We start from the raw sequence: 15,682 nt of genomic DNA on the forward strand, positions 1-15,682 counted from the left end.
GAAGCGGCAGAAGCGCGAATGAGAGATGCGCGTGGCTGAGATCTCTATATGGGTTTCTAGCGATTTCCTGTGGGGGCGCACCTCCCTGGACGATACTAGGCGCGCGCTGCACGCGCCCGGCCCTGAAACGACGAGGGCAGGAGAATGGGCACGAGAAATCAGTTGATTATATCCGGATAAGCGACTGATTTACATGTTTGGAACTGTAGTTCTGCTGATGCGAGGAGGAGCAGTAAAAGAACTGCTACATCCCCAACAATCCCGTGTAGGCAACGGGGCTTGCGGACGAGAGTCTCGTTAGCCTGTGGGATTGGCGGCAAATCTCACAACGACCATAGGAGTCTGGGGCACAGATAGCAATTCCACAGTATGCCCATGTTACGATGACAACCAAGGCAGGATTGATGAGATGACAGAAGCCCCCAGAAGGAGTAAATATAAAAATAGACAAGCGACATGTACCGCTGAAACAGCCTACTTAGGATTAATATTTCATACGTAGCAATAAGAGATAAACACAATGAGTGGTCGTACCAATGAGCTTGATGGGGCTAAAAGAGAGGCTGAGCGTTGCTATTAAGGATGAGGCTGTTATGGCTTAGTGGGGCCTGTCAACGCATATACGCGTTAAGCCTAACGACCCGAAGATCCTACCCGTCTTAGTAGAAGTGCGAGTCACTAGGAGCCTAAAAAGAAACACTAGTGGGTGCATCGTATAAATACACAAATGAGACTGAATCTATAAGAGTATTCACCAGGACAGAATCAGATGAAAATGCCCCATAGCACATTAGTAGCAATATTCATTTCTATTCTTATCATATCGGAAACCCATCTCCTGGGCTAGCGTGAGTTGCCAATGGATGATTGGTGCTGTGGGCTGGAACAAGACCAGGGGTCGGGTTGCCTCTGACTAAATCTACTTTGAAAGGATCCTTCTCAGATCTTCAGATCTAGTCAGAAGACTGAGGAGACAGAAGAAAAATGCTCATAAAAAACCTGCAGGGTATTAATCCATAGAGAACAGACAGTGATATAAATACCCCTTCAAGGTTCGCTTTCCACATTGACTTTACATAACCCTCTTTCATTCCAGACAAATCACTCACTAAAATTCTACAATCTCCATCATTATGTTCCACTTAACTCTTGTGGGCTTCCTTCTTGGTGCTGTCACTCTCGGTGCAGCAGACGATACCTGGGGTCTTTCCTTCTACAGTGATGGTGCTTGCGGAAACTCTCCCGCCTCATTTGGAGATAGCACGACATGGGGTTGCTACAATTTGGATAGCGAGGTTGAGCTGCAGTCTTTTGAGTGGCAGGCTGATGACTGCAAATTTTCTGCTGAGGTCTTTTTTGAAGAGAACTGCGGAGGAGACAATCAGCTAGCAATGTCCTATGTGTGCTCCAGCGCCAATGTCTTGCGGGGAAACACGTTCTCGTCTTTTGTTGTAAGTATTTATAAACATATACTATGCCTTGATTACCCTGGTGAGATCTCAAGCGAGTTAGAAGCTGACTGTTTGCAAATATACAGATTGGAGGTCCTCTCGCCCACAATTGTTAATGGTCGTGTCTCTGTCGGTATATTATAGCTTACGCAGGGCCTCTATCGTTAGATTCTGAGGACACTTAGAGGTTGTTATTTTCCAGAAAGCATATTTATTCCGTGGTTACCACAAGATGGATAGGTTCGAAGAATTATATCAATTTGTCACGTTACAGATGTACTTTTTAGGAAGATTCGTCAAATGTATCTTGTATCTCTGGGAGTATTGGCATTGACAGCATCTCGCAGTAGTCTAGCTAAAGTCTCATTCCCGTAATCGTCCGCCCATAACAATGGTGTTCGTCCTTCAAAATCTTGGGAGTCCAGATTAACACCCTTCCGCTGCAAGCAGCAGCTTGACCACTGTCTCATACCCCATTTTCTGCCGCCCTTGACAGGGGGTATGTCTTTTAGAATCTGCAGAGTAGCAAGTTGACTACTGCCGCATGTCCATTTTATGCTGCCTTTATTATGGCGTCTTTCCCCAAGGATCCTTTGAACCAGGATTGACTACCTCTGTGGCGAGCAGCGATTTGAACAGTGTTTCATGCCCATGTTCAGCCTCCCATGATAGAGGCGTCCGTCCATTCAAATCCTGGGAATCAGGGTCAACACCGTCCGTGGTAAGCAGTAACTTTACCACTCCCTCGTGTCCATTTTGTGCTGCCTTCAATAGTGGCGTCTGTCCCCGTAGATCCTGAGAATCGGAGTCGATACCGTCCATGATAAGCAGCAACTTGACCACTCCCTCATGTCCATTCCGTGCTGCCTTTGACAGTGCTGCTTGCATGGCACTAGGCGGTGATTGAGCATGAGCTCTGGCTTCTAGCGATTTTGGAGCTGTCGCTTCTTGTCCCTGTTTTGCAGCCCACAAAAATACCGAACTGCCATGTTATTGTACGTTGTAGCGATAAAGATCGGGGTTGAGAAGACTGTAGAGCTGAGTATTTGTTTGGGTAACAGTATTTATATCCTCCTCAGATTCCAGTCACTCTGCAATAGACTGCAGTAATTCATTTGGTAACAGGAGAAGCATCTAAATTGTATTCGCTTGATTTGGTTATACTGTCATGAAGAGAAAATACGGTGATTCTTGATCAACATGTCAGCCCCTCAGTCAGCACTAACAACACAGCAGGCGTTTGATTGGCTAGTTTAAGTCAGATGTTTAAGCTCAAGGGTTAATTGAACAGTCCTTAATAGATGACGTCCCTTCTGTAAGTCATTCTTGCACAGCCTCAACGTCGGTTGGTCTTGACATTAAGATCCAACTTGGTACGTGTGGAGAAAATACAGGCGGTCAAGGCAGTTTAACTTCTCCTGGGTGGTCCTGGAAAGGAAATCGAAAACAGGTCACGTATAAGTACCTCACGTGAGAGGGTTGCGGGAAAGGACCAACTAAACGCGCGCTGCACGCGCTGGAGACCTGAAATGATGAGGACAGTATGTAGGGTTTATTGCAGTACCATGGTAGTATGTATAGAGAAGCATAGTAAAAGAGAGTAATGCAAGCCAAGAGCGGTGTTCTAGAGACTAACGCAAAAGAGTATGGAAAAGCACGAATAAAACAGAAGAAGCAAGCATCCAATCAGAAACGTGCGTGGGACGGCGGGCGGGCCCGTGTCATAAATTGTAACGTCTTCCACGGGCTTCCCGCGCACCCATGTAATCCATATAAAATGGCCTTTTTTTGTATCTTAGTATCTCAATAAAATTATATATAAATCATACTTCAAAATTTATTTTATCATATATATAGTATATTAAATTTTGGATCATGGTTTATATATAATTTTATTGGGATATTAAGATACAAAAAAAGGCCATTTTATATGGTTTACGTGGGTGCGCGGGAAGCCCGTGTGCGCAGGAAGCCCGTGGAATACGTTAGATATTCATTCGCTGACATCATGTCCTGATTTTATTCACCGAGCACTGACATATGCCTAGAAGTGACTACAGTAACTGCATTGAATTTCAAGATATTCACCTAATTTGAGAAATTTGAGATAAAATACCGTATGGACTGTTCTTTGGCGGGCACTGGATAAAGCGACTCAAGACGACTCCATGAAACATCAACATTAATCTTCAATCTTCCATCAAAACACTTGACATCAGCTCATAAATCAGGCATCAATCCAACGTGATAACTAAACCAACACCATACTATGGACACCGCCAAAACCGTCAAGACACGACTATGCATGATATCAGACACCCACACACTGACCCCCTTCCACAGCACCCTCACCTCCAAAGCCTTCCGCCATCCGCTCCCCGCGGCCGACATCCTCCTGCACGCCGGGGACCTGACGGGCATCGGGCGTCTCCCCGAGCACAAAATCACAGTGCAGATGCTCATCGACGCCTCTGCGGAGCTCAAGCTCGTTATCGCGGGTAACCACGACATCTCGCTAGACAGCTCATACTACGCCCGTCGCGGCGCCGCACGGCACGGGTCCGCACGCCTCGAGAACCCCGAGGAAATCAAGGCATTGTACACTTCTGATGCTGCCAGGCGGGCTGGCATCGTGTACATGGAGGAAGAAACGCGGACGTTCACGCTCGACAGCACCGGCGCTCAGTTCACCGTGTATGCGTCGCCATATACGCCGGAGTTTTGCGGCTGGGCGTTTGCGTATGAGAGGGACCAGGATCGGTTCAACCCGTCGACTTCGTCGGCGCAGGTTCAGGCGCGGAATCCAGTGCCAGGGTTCCCTGGTGTGGATATTATGCTCACGCATGGCCCTCCAGAAGGGGTGTTGGATGAGGTTAATGATTATGGGGGGCAGAAGAAGAATGTTGGATGTGAGCATTTGCTGAATGCTTGTGCACGGGCGCGACCTCGGTTGCATGTGTTTGGGCATATACATGAGGGATTTGGCGCAGTGCGACAGAATTGGAGGACGCTCAAGCGAGAGCGGATTCGGCAGGATCAGGAGACCGTGCTGGAGCAGAGGTCGTGCTATTATGATCTCTCGAGAGATGCTGAAGAACCGCTTGTGTTTGGCGAAGAGACGTTGTTTGTGAACGCCAGTGTGGTCAATGCTAGATACAAGCCGGAGAATGCGCCCTGGGTTGTGGATTTGGATTTGCCAGTCGTGACTTAGAGACTTATTTCAGGATAAGTTTCATTCTGTGGATGATAGTAGCAAGCTGGATTCGTTACTATTACTACCTCGATTACATGTATATGCTTGGTTAGACTATGTGCTGGTATGACAATAGCGCTCTTATAAGTATGTAGTCTTATGGATACTTTGACAGGTTAACTACATGTCAATTGATCAATTACTGTAGTACGAGTAATAGAATTACATTCGGCATCTGTATGTAATCAGATTTATGCGTTATGTTACCTGGGAACAATCGAACCTGCAGGACATATATTTGAGCCCGGTTGGGACGAAAACCAAGGAAACCAGTGATATACGAAGGTACTGAGATCGATGTAAACGATCAATTGAAGCGCCATGACACATAGATAGTAATTAAGCAGGGTTGATAACGTTAATGTTGATGATAGTAATCTCATCTAGTAAGGGGATCCTACTCCTTGCTATGAGCTGGCTTTTTATAGTTGACCCATTACTTTTGAACGATTTGCTATTTTGGAATGGTTTGTGTTTTTTAATTGTATTTGTAATTCTGAAATTTCCAAGCTTATAAGCCCTATAGACTAGTTATTACTAGGATGCAACAACAGAAACTCGAAATTAATTTTCCAAGCCTCAGAAGCGAGTAATAATAACCACCAAATCTGATATTCCAAAATTTGCACAATTTCTCTAGGTGACTTGTTTCGAACCTATTCCAACGGCGGTTTTCGAGCGTACACAACTGTTCTATAAGTTTGTTCAAAATCAGCCACAAATAAAATTTGAATTTCTAACAAACCAGGAAATAGCTACGTACGTGGTAGTATAACTGTGCTCTGATCGGTCCCTTACCATACCCCTCACCAGCGCGTGAAGGATCTGTGTCTCTTCCACACTCCAACCTAGAATCTGTGTGTGAAGTCGCAGACCGTATGCGTCCAGCCCATCCAGGATCATTGCCGACACATATCTCCCGATCTCCTTCAGTCGACTATCTTTTGGCCAAGGCGTGTAGGGTACTATGTAAGTTCTTTCAGTCACGTCAACGAAACCTTCTGATTTAGCCCATTCACTCAGACGGTGGTAAATGTTCAACTCTCGACCCGACTGTTTTCCAGCTGCATCAAGATTTCTTACAAACTTCATAGTTACCGAGTCATCTTTCACGGTTCCATCGGGGCTCCAAACCCATTGAGCGCTTTCTTGAACCTCAAAATAGCCACCGGGACGTAAACGAACGAATGCTTGTCGAAATAGTCGGGGCCAGTCGGTGACACTCCTATGTTAACCAAATTCAATGAGGAACAATAACGTCAATAGAAGTATTGTGATTTTAAAAAAAAAGATATTATACCCCGATAAGTCTCTTGCGTGAATGAAATCAAATGAACTTGGCTTATCCAGCCAGTCTTTCTCGAAGTCATCAACCAGAAATTCCAGGTTAGGCGGTACCCACTGTGGTTGGATGGGACTGATATCGTTTCCTATGACGTGTGCTTCTGGGAATTTGCTGCACAATCAAGTTAGAACGAGTCTTATCGAAATGAATTAACCTACTCTGCCATATCAAGAGCCCAGATTCCGGTCCCCGTGCCCAAGTCCAAGATTCGTCGTGGACCATTGAGTGGCGCGTTGTACAATTCACCTCCTAGAACTAAGAGCCAGCTAAAGGAGGTTAGGGGTTACGGCGGAGAATCCTCTAATATAAAACTCACATATGATGCGTCTGGACGCCATCAAATACATTTTATGAGCTCAAGTTCCTTTCGTGAAAAGATAAACTGAGATAGCAACTCACCAAGTCCAAACGATCTTGCTCTTTGTCGTCATTAGGCATTCTTTGAACTGGCTAATCAGCGATCGTGGATATAAAAAACTACATAACTCCAATAAGCAGATAATGCCTACGAGTAGCCTCCCTGTTCACTTTTTAATAATTTGTACAGAACCTTCTTTCAGAAGAATGAGGTGATCGGAGTGGACTTACCATTCGGGAACTGGGATACCGTCGCCCGTTCTCATATTCGTATTCCAATACACTGGAGGCAAGCGAGGCGATGTCCGTTCCACCATCTTCAAAATCACTATACTCAGCCTTGTGGTACCCTAACAGTTAGCCTTGCTCCCGAATACATTTTCAGTCTCTCATTGTACTCTTACGTCATCGACGGCGATGGAGGGATGGAGGTTGGGCTGATCCATTCCGTTTTACCGTCCTTAATATATGAAGAGCACTTATGCGTTGGGATTTTGCACTTCATTGTGAGATCAGTTCTACATTTCAATGGCAATGCGAAGAGAATCTACTCACAGAGACGCCAATGCTTATCATTACCGTTTGTGCTATTCCATGCAGAATAAAGGGGCTTGACTGGAACTTCGGCCCGCTAGATCCGATATAGTTATGTCGGTGACCGTTATAAAGTTTCCTTTAGTGCTATTCAAAAGACTAACCTGTATACGGCGTAGAATCAGCTTACTACTCCTGCAATAAATCTAGTTCACTATAGGTTTGGTAATTATTCATGGACTTAATACGCCGTCGAATTCGCCACATTATAATTTGCTTTTTCTCAATGACAACTATGTTTCAGATGGTTCTGGCCCTTGATAATGGTTGCCCCCCCTGAAGTCAACATCTCAATTGCGGCGGAATGGATATTCTTGCCACGCTCTCAATCTCGCTGCTTACTAGATCCCAACCCCAAGCCGACTCGACACACTCCACATATAGTTATTATACCAATGGCGACCCTAGTATTGGATAGACTGTATTTCCTATTTCATACCTCTGTGTGTGCCGTCCCGTGACTCCCAATAATCTACATATTGTCTCAGTGAGTATCTGATAACAAAGATACAAGCCAATGAAGTCACTACCCTGACAGAAACAATGACTTTCTGCATCTGATTGGCGGGAGATAAGATTGCATCCGTGGAAATTAGCACCAAAAAAAAAACTAAATTCTTGGTAGGTGTTTGTCGCCCTAAATTCACCTCCTCCGCGGAGTTCAGAGATATTTCACTCTTCATGCGATTTACATCGAGCTCAGGGACCTAAAGATGTATGTTCAAGAGAGCTACTACACAGAATACCCGTAGACAGAAATAGCCATGACCGTTGATATCGCACTACAAGCTCTGAAGCTCGCAGACCTTCCACCATACTCTATCGTGGTTGTTACAGCAGTAACTGGAGCCATGGGACCAGTCAAAGTATGATTACTGTAGTAAAACAATTCCTTATTCCCAGTTCAATTCTAGTTGGTCGCTCACCTGAATATTTCTTGTTCTATTAATATGCAGGTATTGTAGTGCTGGACTGGTCCGGTTCCGTTTAGGACACATCGGTTCCAGCGCAGAGTAGAAACGTTGTCTTGACAGATACGCGATTCAGTTGACGGCCAATTTGAGTGCAAGGAATATTAGTGTATAGTTCATAAGCAGGTAAAATCGCTTATTAAGTACTCGGTTAATATTCAACCGATATCAATGATCTAGAGATAATTAATGACATGATAAAGCATAAAAGCAGTAATAGATTTTCGATCATATTGCACTTATTTGTTACATATAGCATACATATGTACGACCAAGGCGTCATATTCGAATCTCCTACGTCTAAACCATTCAATGTTTCAACGTTCAAAAAGTAGCAACACATAACAGAAAAGGATCTTGCAGATAAGATTTGCCAATGAAAGAGATTCTCAACCGGAAGGCGCCATGTCCCGACTGTCCAGGAGACTGGTATCAAAATATCAAAATATAGAAAATTGAAACATAAAACCCCACATAAGAAGTAATTATGTTAGGTTAAAAAGAAATCAAAATGAAATACAGAATATAAACCAAGTATGAATTCAGAAATAGAAATTATTCCTCTGGCAAAGGTTGCGCGAAAGGACCGGTGCGCACATTTGCTCGGCTGGCCTTTTTGTTTATGCCTTTGAGCAGGCTGAATCGTTTCTTGACGGAATCGCGAACGCTACTAGTATTAGAGTTTCCATTTGTGCTGCCATTGCCATGGTGGTGGTGGCCACTAGTAACGGAAGAGACGGTTGTAGACGAACCGCCGTTCGCGATATGTTTGAAGCTGTCTGACGTTGCAGGCCGTTCGGAGTAAGATGTTCGAGGCAATGCAGTGGCAGCAGCATCCCATTCACCACTGGCCATTACTGGGGTACTCTTTTTCGGCTCTAGCCTGTTAGGGCGAGAGTAGTATCTCTCATGCTCATCCTGCGACTTGGCTGACTTGACTGATTTCTCCGCTACGCTTCGCGTGTGAGAGTTTTGTCGTTGGCGTTGATGGTCTTCGTCCTCGGTGCCAGTGACGGAAGGTGTATTTTTGTGTTTGGCCTTGGTATCCCCGCCAAACCAGCTTCGTCGTTTCTCGCTCTTTGCTCCACGGCTCGTGCCGCGTGAGTGAATGGTGGCAGCATCGCCGTCGTGGCTTTGTAGATCTACAGATTGTCGGTTGGATTTCATGGAAGCTTGACGCTTTAAATCCGTCGATCTACGGATGGTACCGATCGTCGCGACTGATCCCGATCCACTGTGATTAGACCGCTTGAAAGGATTGACGATGCTGATCCGATGGCTGAGGGACGACTTTGCGTTGTGTTTACCGTGGCTATTGGAGCGTGAATTGCGGATGAGTTCCTGTTCCGGGCTGAATGACCGACCTAGGTCAGAATAGTTCCCGTTCGCGAGCGGAGTGGACCGATTGGTAGAATTGTTCGCACTCGGAGGGGGTGAAAGAGCCTGCTGATATGCTGAGAGAGATGCAAGTTCCGGCGCAAAAATTTCTTCAAAACGACTTAGAAGTTGTGATTGGGTTGCTTGATGAGACGGCCGTGAGTATAATGATAGACAATGTTTGATTGACAGTGCATGGTCGATCAAAGCCACAGCAAGCGCATTTTCCAACGGGTCTATTGGCTTGGGCTCAGCCTCTTCATCTTCATCTTCTGCGCCGTCTTTGTCATTGTCCTGTGATAGGAACGGTCGATAAACTGCGACGCAACTGGACTGCGGTGTATCGAGCTCAAGAAGATGTATCAAAGCTTCGGTCAGGCCAGAAAGACTAGTGTCGTCCCCAAAAGTTGCATGCTGTTCGAGAAGATGTAGTTCCTGTGTCTTTCGCCAGGTTCGTTCGATAGCTGTTTGCAGAGGACTAAGCTCCACCACATCCGTAGCTACGATCTCGCTTCGGCGGAGAATGTTAGGGAATGGCTCTGCCGTGGCGAAGACAGTTCTCTCAACCGAGTGCTCATTGATATCAGAACTGCTGGTATGTCGTTTAGATGTATAGGAGAACTGCACTGGGATGGATATCAAAAGATGATCACGCACTGAATGCGGAACCTTGGAACGCTGATACACTGGATGCAATATATCTCTATAAGGGCCGACAGCGGTGATTTGCAAGAATTGGCCTTCGATATCCTCGATTTCGCCTGAAGATACGATCTGTGCAGCAGGATGTAATTTCTGCATACGGTCGGTGAAGGAAGTCATACGCTCATTAGGCAGTGCTTCAAAAATGAACTGTTTGTCACGAAGAGTTGATGGGAACCCTAAGCCCTTGTAATAGACACGGAAGAAGCGTGGGAAAGCTCGGGTTTCTTTGGCGATTGATTCGTAGATTTTAGCCATTGAACTTTGCGCTCGCGAAAGTTTCGCAAACTCCATGACAATGAATTCATATTGCTCTGCAAGCTCCTTGTAACAAGCGAGCGCATGAGTCCACGCCTTCCCGTCTTCGAAATGCTGGATGATCTCAAAGTAGAGTGCTTCTTTCCTCTCAAAGGCAGTTTGTTCAGGGAACGGCGGATTAGACAAAGCAGGAAGCATTCGTGTCGGATCCCAAGCATAGAGATCGGCATGGAACTGCAATGCTAGCCCCGCCTCGGAGTAATTCCGTTCAGAAGCCTGAGATTGAGCCAGTCCATGGACATATCGTATAAAAATGTCCTCTCTATCCATGTCTTTCATGAATTCCATCAGTCGCAGAGTGTTGAGGCTCTCAGTAATACCGCCGCTGTTGCACGCCACAAGAAGTTCCAATAGTTCATCTATCGTGCCAATGAGGCCCTTGACGTCGGTGGAAAGGGCCTCATCTGATTCAGCAACCTTGTCGAATAGCTCTAACAATTCGGCAATAAAAAGCTTTTGAGTGATGCTTTCGTTCATATGCTTTTTTTGGAAAAGTACGTCAAGACTCGTGACTATCTCCATCTCGATGATGGATAAGTCTTGATTGAGATCCCATTCACTAATGATCATCGTCTGTAAAACTTCCACCGCCACATGACGAAGGCTCTCATGAACACTAAGGCACAGTTCTATAATGCCGGGGACGAGGTTAGGGACGTATTGCACTTGGTAACCGCCGAGCTTTTTCAATCCGTATTTTGCTTTTTCTTCTTCAGTTGTATCCCATCCAATAACTTCCCATGCCTGACGTAAAAGCGCGGCACCTTGCTCTCGGACGTCGCCGCCAATCTTCCAGACTGCTCTTCTTTTCTGCTCAGGGAATGTTTCCAGAGCAAGCGCTTCGCTTGATACAACGCTCAATAACGTAGTGAAAAAAAGTTCCCATAGTCTTGTATCGAAACTATCGGCATCATCAGGAGAAGGAAGAAATGATTGGACCAGTAAGGAACAAATATTCTCGAGGTTCTTCACAGCGGCACGGTGATGGTATATATGAACACTCAACCAGTCTCCAGGATAAGCCTCACAGTTGATAATTGACTTGTGCGCCTCAAGTGCGTTGGACAGGAACACGGCCATGTCGTCCTGCTTGAGGACAGGCAACTTGGGTTCCTGTATATCTGAGATTGCAGCGATTAGACCAGCTAGCTCGACCAGCGACTCATCAAACTTTTGACTGCGCTTAGATGGCTTCACTTGAAATGGGAATGATTTGGAATAAAGCATAGAGAGGTAATCTGTCTCATCAACGCCTTCCAGAACAATCGCGCAATAAGACGTGGTGATCTTGTTCATGAAGCCATATAGTTGGGGTTCAGGCTGCTTCAATAGTTCCGCGACAACTGACGCACAGAGACGTACTTGGTCTCTATACTGGTCAGAGACGGCGCCTGTCGAGCCCCAATACGGTTCAAGCCAGCTCTGACAGCAGGATATCAAAGTGTCTCTTTCAGCGCCAGAAGCAAACACTTCGAGTCTCGTGTAGTTCTGGATGAGAATCAATTTGTACAGGACAAGCATCCCTTTGACATCTTTACACGAGTCCATGAAACTCAAAGCAATCATGATGATCTCGTCTTTGCTGAAGACATTGGCAAGCTCAGGTAACCAACTGTGGAAGTGCTGCACCACCAGGGTTTTACTACCAACCGTAACTGGTGAGGGATTCCGCATGAGAGTCTCTAAGCACTTGAATATTGAATGTAAGTCACGGTTGAATGTCGGCTGAACTTTAGTGATCCCGATACCTTCTTCTTTGAGCTTTTGTTGTTCTCGGGCATTTATAATAAACTTCAAGAGGTGTCGTCCCACTTTGAAAGCCGCACGAAGATTCCGTGATTGTTCTGGTGTATCATTTCCTTGCAACAGGCGTAGATAGCTTCGAACTAAACATGGAGTGGCAAATGGGAAGTTGAATTGGTTTTCGGTGTAGTGATCAACCAAAGGTCCAAGATTGAATCGTCTATCGTGAGTAATACCCAGTACTGTGACGAGAGCATTGAATATGAGATCTTCGTATTCCTCGCTGCCCGCATTGTCAACAAGAATTCCAAACAGAGCATCAAAAACATCCCGCAGTTGCTTGACAATTTCTATCTGCGGAACAAAAAGCATTCGTCGAAGAAGTTCTAGTACTTCACCACCGGGTTGCTTTTTCCAGTTGATAAGACCCAGAATGATTTGATCTTGAGAATATTCTGTACTGCAGAGGTTGGTCTCGACCAGCACTGTGGACAGAGGTGCCGTGACAGATTCGTCCTTGACGGACATCCCTTTGGCTGATGAAGACCATGGTAGGCTCAGATACGCGCCTTTTCCGGTCTCATCTACACTCGAAGTGACCTTATCATAAGCATGAAGCAGCAAGGAGTGAGGACCATCGTGCAAGAATGCTTGGCCATCCCATAATGGTAGCCAGCAGAGCGCAAATGGGAAGTCTGGAGCATCTGCAACGCTCATAATGATATGAGCCCCTGGAACCTCCTCTGTGGGAATCTTCAATCGAATTGTTTGGTCCCATGACGAATCTCTGTCCGTAACGGTTGTCCTCCAGGCAGTATGGCCAGTGCTGTTTGATGACGCAAAAACGCAACGTTCTATGCGAGCACCACGAGCGTTCCGAACTTCCAAGGTCAACTGGAGATTGCGGTAACCAGTATTCGCAGGAACAGGAACTTGGCCAGCTTGAGGATGAGACAACAGGGCGGGAAAACGAAACTTGGCCCGAGAGACGGTCAAGTAAATGTCAGACCTCGGGTTTGCAGGAGCGGCAGCAAAGCCAAGTCTTCTTGTTTGAGTTACATTGTGCATTAGGGTGGGGTTGTTTCGAACAAGAGCGTCGGCATCAGAGTTGATAAATGGGTGGAAATGGAGGTGAAGTCGAGAGGCGCGGAAGGATCTGGTATACCGACCGGAAGGACTTGGTAGAAGAGTACGAACAACCTCATCGAAGCCCTCATCCATATTGTCGTCTTCTTCACCATCCTCACTCAGGGGCGACCAGATATTAATGATCTGTTCGGCATCCTTGTTCTGTCGAATAACATGTGCAACATCTAGAACGCCGACACCAACTGTGCGGATCACAGTGTTGTCTTTAGACGATGTATTTTCTGGTTGACCTCGAACTTCTGTGGAATCGGCTGATTTAGGCGGGTTCTCTTTGATAGTCTCTGGTTGTCCACTGCGCGGCGGTTTACCAGCAGTCCAAACCATGCTCCGCCGGCCCTTCACACTACCCCTGGCACTATTCAGTGACGATGTATTCCGGGTGACCGCCCCATCTCGGGAGCCAGATGGTCGCATGGCGGGTGGAAAAGAAGGCTGAGGCGGCTCTGCTGATTGCACTTTCACTATTAGATATAGCTGCGTGTTTGCTCCAGATCCTTCACCGACATCTGCAGCGCACAGCTCCGTGAACAAAGTCTTCAATTTACTACTGTGAGCCAGCGCCGAGAAGCTCTCCGGAGACGGAACGTCCAAAATGTATGTTTCCGAGAGTGGTTTCAACAAGCCATTCTCTGCCTTCGTAGCGAGATACATATTGAGGGTGACCGGACCGGAATGAGAACCTGTAACTGCCTTGATTTCGAGTAGAAAATGGTGGAGGGATCCAGAATCTGCATTCTGCGTCGGGTCACTGTCCAACATACTCATTTCCGATTGAAGTTTTGTGAGTTCGATTGCCGAGTCTTCTCCGGTCAGCAAGCGACCACTTTGCTTCGGGTCGCGCACGATAATCTCGCCCGTGAGCATCTTGTTGCCGCGTACTAGGCTCCAAACAGTCTCCTGGCGAACACTCGATTTTTCCTTTGACGTGAGAACATCGTGGAGGAGCTGGCGTCTGGCAAAGTCCAGCTCCAGAATGATATTGGATACATTCTCTAACGACGAATATTGGCGAGATAGAAGTAGCTCGTGGAGATTTGTCGAGTGCCACTCTCGCAAACACGATGCGATTTCATCAACGAGAGGCTCTTCATAAGACGTCGGGGTTTCGTCGCCGATTTTGAGCATTGGCACGGGCGCAGCGGGTTTGGGAGAGCCCATGTTCCGCGCAGTGATCGGGGTGGGAGTCAATGATACCGATGCGGATCGAAACGTCGCGACTGAGACTGCCCGTCGACCAGGACTCGGATCTTCAGTGGTGTCCTGAATGCTCTGCCGATTTTGGTCGCCTTCATCAGTGCTTGCTGGGCTTCGGTGCCCATTAGCCACGGCCGCTACATCTCCATTCTCCAAAGCTTTGTGACCTTCCGCGTCCCCTAGATACTCTCGAATCTCAACACAGTTTCGCGGGAATATACCTGAGAACACTCTAGCCTCCAAAGTCTGGCCCTTCACGCTCGTCAATCCGGCGAGTAGCGACGGGGGTGCAACCAGGTAGCCGCGATACCAGGCGCCATTGGCACCGCCCTGTTCGATGATGTAAAGTTCATCGCCGAGCTCTAGTGGGAGGTCGGCGGGCGAAGACGGCTGGAACGGGAATATGGCAACGGCGAAAGCAATGCGAGGCAGCGGCCGCCAGGGCATGTCTGCGCCTGTAAAGATTGTTCGGTCGTGCCGCGCAGCCGACTCAGAATACGGCAAGGCTCGTTGGACAAAACGCTAGGATGGTTGGATATGTGACATGCAGAAGAGACGTGGTTCGTGGATAGCAGCTCGAGGAATGTCGCGTGGAGACTCGCTTGCAGGAGGAATGCCGGAGCACTTTTATTTCTAAATCACGGGCTTGGGAGGTGGTTAGCTCTCAACATCGCAGTCTTTCTCCTCGTTCCACAAACGATTCGTTAGTGCCGAGAGCAGCCTCGAAGCTTCGGCATGCAACATCGATGAATGGACGCAGGCACGACAGCTAATCGATTAGGCCATAGGCAAGTGGCAGAGGCGAGCGAGCACGGAGCAAGCAGCCCCTTTCCCATCGAACAATGCCAATGACCCCAGCCGTGCGGCTTTGTGCTTGCACCGGTGGACAGGGAGGGGCTGGATGAGTTACTTACCTTGGGGAAAGAAGAAGGAAAAAGAATATTAAATGAGATCTTTTCGGATCCCAATTGCGATGGCCAGGGCAAGCAAACGCGCACATACAGATCACATGCGTCCAGGAGGGACAATGGGAGGAGAAAATGATGGCGAGTAGCAGACTGCGGTAGGCTGGAGCGGCGGGTAGGAGGACCAGGGTAAGAAAGGTGCCAACCACGGTTTGTGCTAGCAGCAAAGCCAAAATAACATTAAATAATCCGTCTTAGTTGTCATTAATATTACTGCTCGTTATTTATTGTTGATATTATCAGCTAATGACTAATCCTGGTCT

General features: G+C 46.9%; 5 protein-coding genes across 5 annotated transcripts; 2 read left to right on the top strand and 3 right to left on the bottom strand.

Annotated features, from left to right (window-relative positions):
* Nucleotides 1-1,115: 1,115 nt before the first annotated feature.
* BGW36DRAFT_459665 (uncharacterized protein) lies at nucleotides 1,116-1,699 on the top strand. The gene is made up of 2 exons (XM_046222056.1): nucleotides 1,116-1,451; nucleotides 1,538-1,699. The coding sequence occupies exons 1-2, from the start codon at nucleotides 1,134-1,136 to the stop codon at nucleotides 1,565-1,567; spliced, it is 348 nt and encodes a 115-aa protein (XP_046074205.1). The 5' UTR covers nucleotides 1,116-1,133; the 3' UTR covers nucleotides 1,568-1,699.
* Nucleotides 1,700-2,018: 319 nt separating this feature from the next.
* BGW36DRAFT_292837 (ankyrin repeat-containing domain protein) lies at nucleotides 2,019-2,339 on the bottom strand (the record flags this gene model as incomplete). Its single annotated transcript, XM_046210940.1, has 1 exon — nucleotides 2,019-2,339. The coding sequence occupies one exon, from the start codon at nucleotides 2,337-2,339 to the stop codon at nucleotides 2,019-2,021; it is 321 nt and encodes a 106-aa protein (XP_046074206.1).
* A 959-nt stretch (nucleotides 2,340-3,298) lies between these two features.
* On the top strand, nucleotides 3,299-5,048 carry BGW36DRAFT_374272 (Ser/Thr protein phosphatase family protein). Its single transcript, XM_046215662.1, has one exon. The coding sequence runs from the start codon at nucleotides 3,721-3,723 to the stop codon at nucleotides 4,660-4,662; it is 942 nt and encodes a 313-aa protein (XP_046074207.1). The 5' UTR covers nucleotides 3,299-3,720; the 3' UTR covers nucleotides 4,663-5,048.
* Nucleotides 5,049-5,172: 124 nt separating this feature from the next.
* BGW36DRAFT_374277 (UMTA methyltransferase family protein) lies at nucleotides 5,173-6,928 on the bottom strand. The gene is made up of 8 exons (XM_046215663.1): nucleotides 6,811-6,928; nucleotides 6,638-6,745; nucleotides 6,449-6,569; nucleotides 6,366-6,376; nucleotides 6,208-6,315; nucleotides 6,005-6,160; nucleotides 5,468-5,929; nucleotides 5,173-5,397 (listed from the first exon to the last, which is right to left on the bottom strand). The coding sequence occupies exons 3-8, from the start codon at nucleotides 6,485-6,487 to the stop codon at nucleotides 5,361-5,363; spliced, it is 813 nt and encodes a 270-aa protein (XP_046074208.1). The 5' UTR covers nucleotides 6,488-6,569; nucleotides 6,638-6,745; nucleotides 6,811-6,928; the 3' UTR covers nucleotides 5,173-5,360.
* Nucleotides 6,929-8,420: 1,492 nt separating this feature from the next.
* Nucleotides 8,421-15,029, bottom strand: BGW36DRAFT_130105 (putative dedicator of cytokinesis domain protein). Its single transcript, XM_046209351.1, has one exon. It carries the CDS (start codon nucleotides 14,899-14,901, stop codon nucleotides 8,527-8,529), a length of 6,375 nt encoding a protein of 2,124 aa, XP_046074209.1. The 5' UTR covers nucleotides 14,902-15,029; the 3' UTR covers nucleotides 8,421-8,526.
* Nucleotides 15,030-15,682: the final 653 nt, after the last annotated feature.

The sequence above is a fragment of the Talaromyces proteolyticus genome (genome assembly GCF_021365285.1).
Source record: "Talaromyces proteolyticus strain PMI_201 chromosome Unknown BGW36scaffold_4, whole genome shotgun sequence".
Taxonomy (NCBI): Eukaryota; Fungi; Ascomycota; class Eurotiomycetes; order Eurotiales; family Trichocomaceae; genus Talaromyces; species Talaromyces proteolyticus.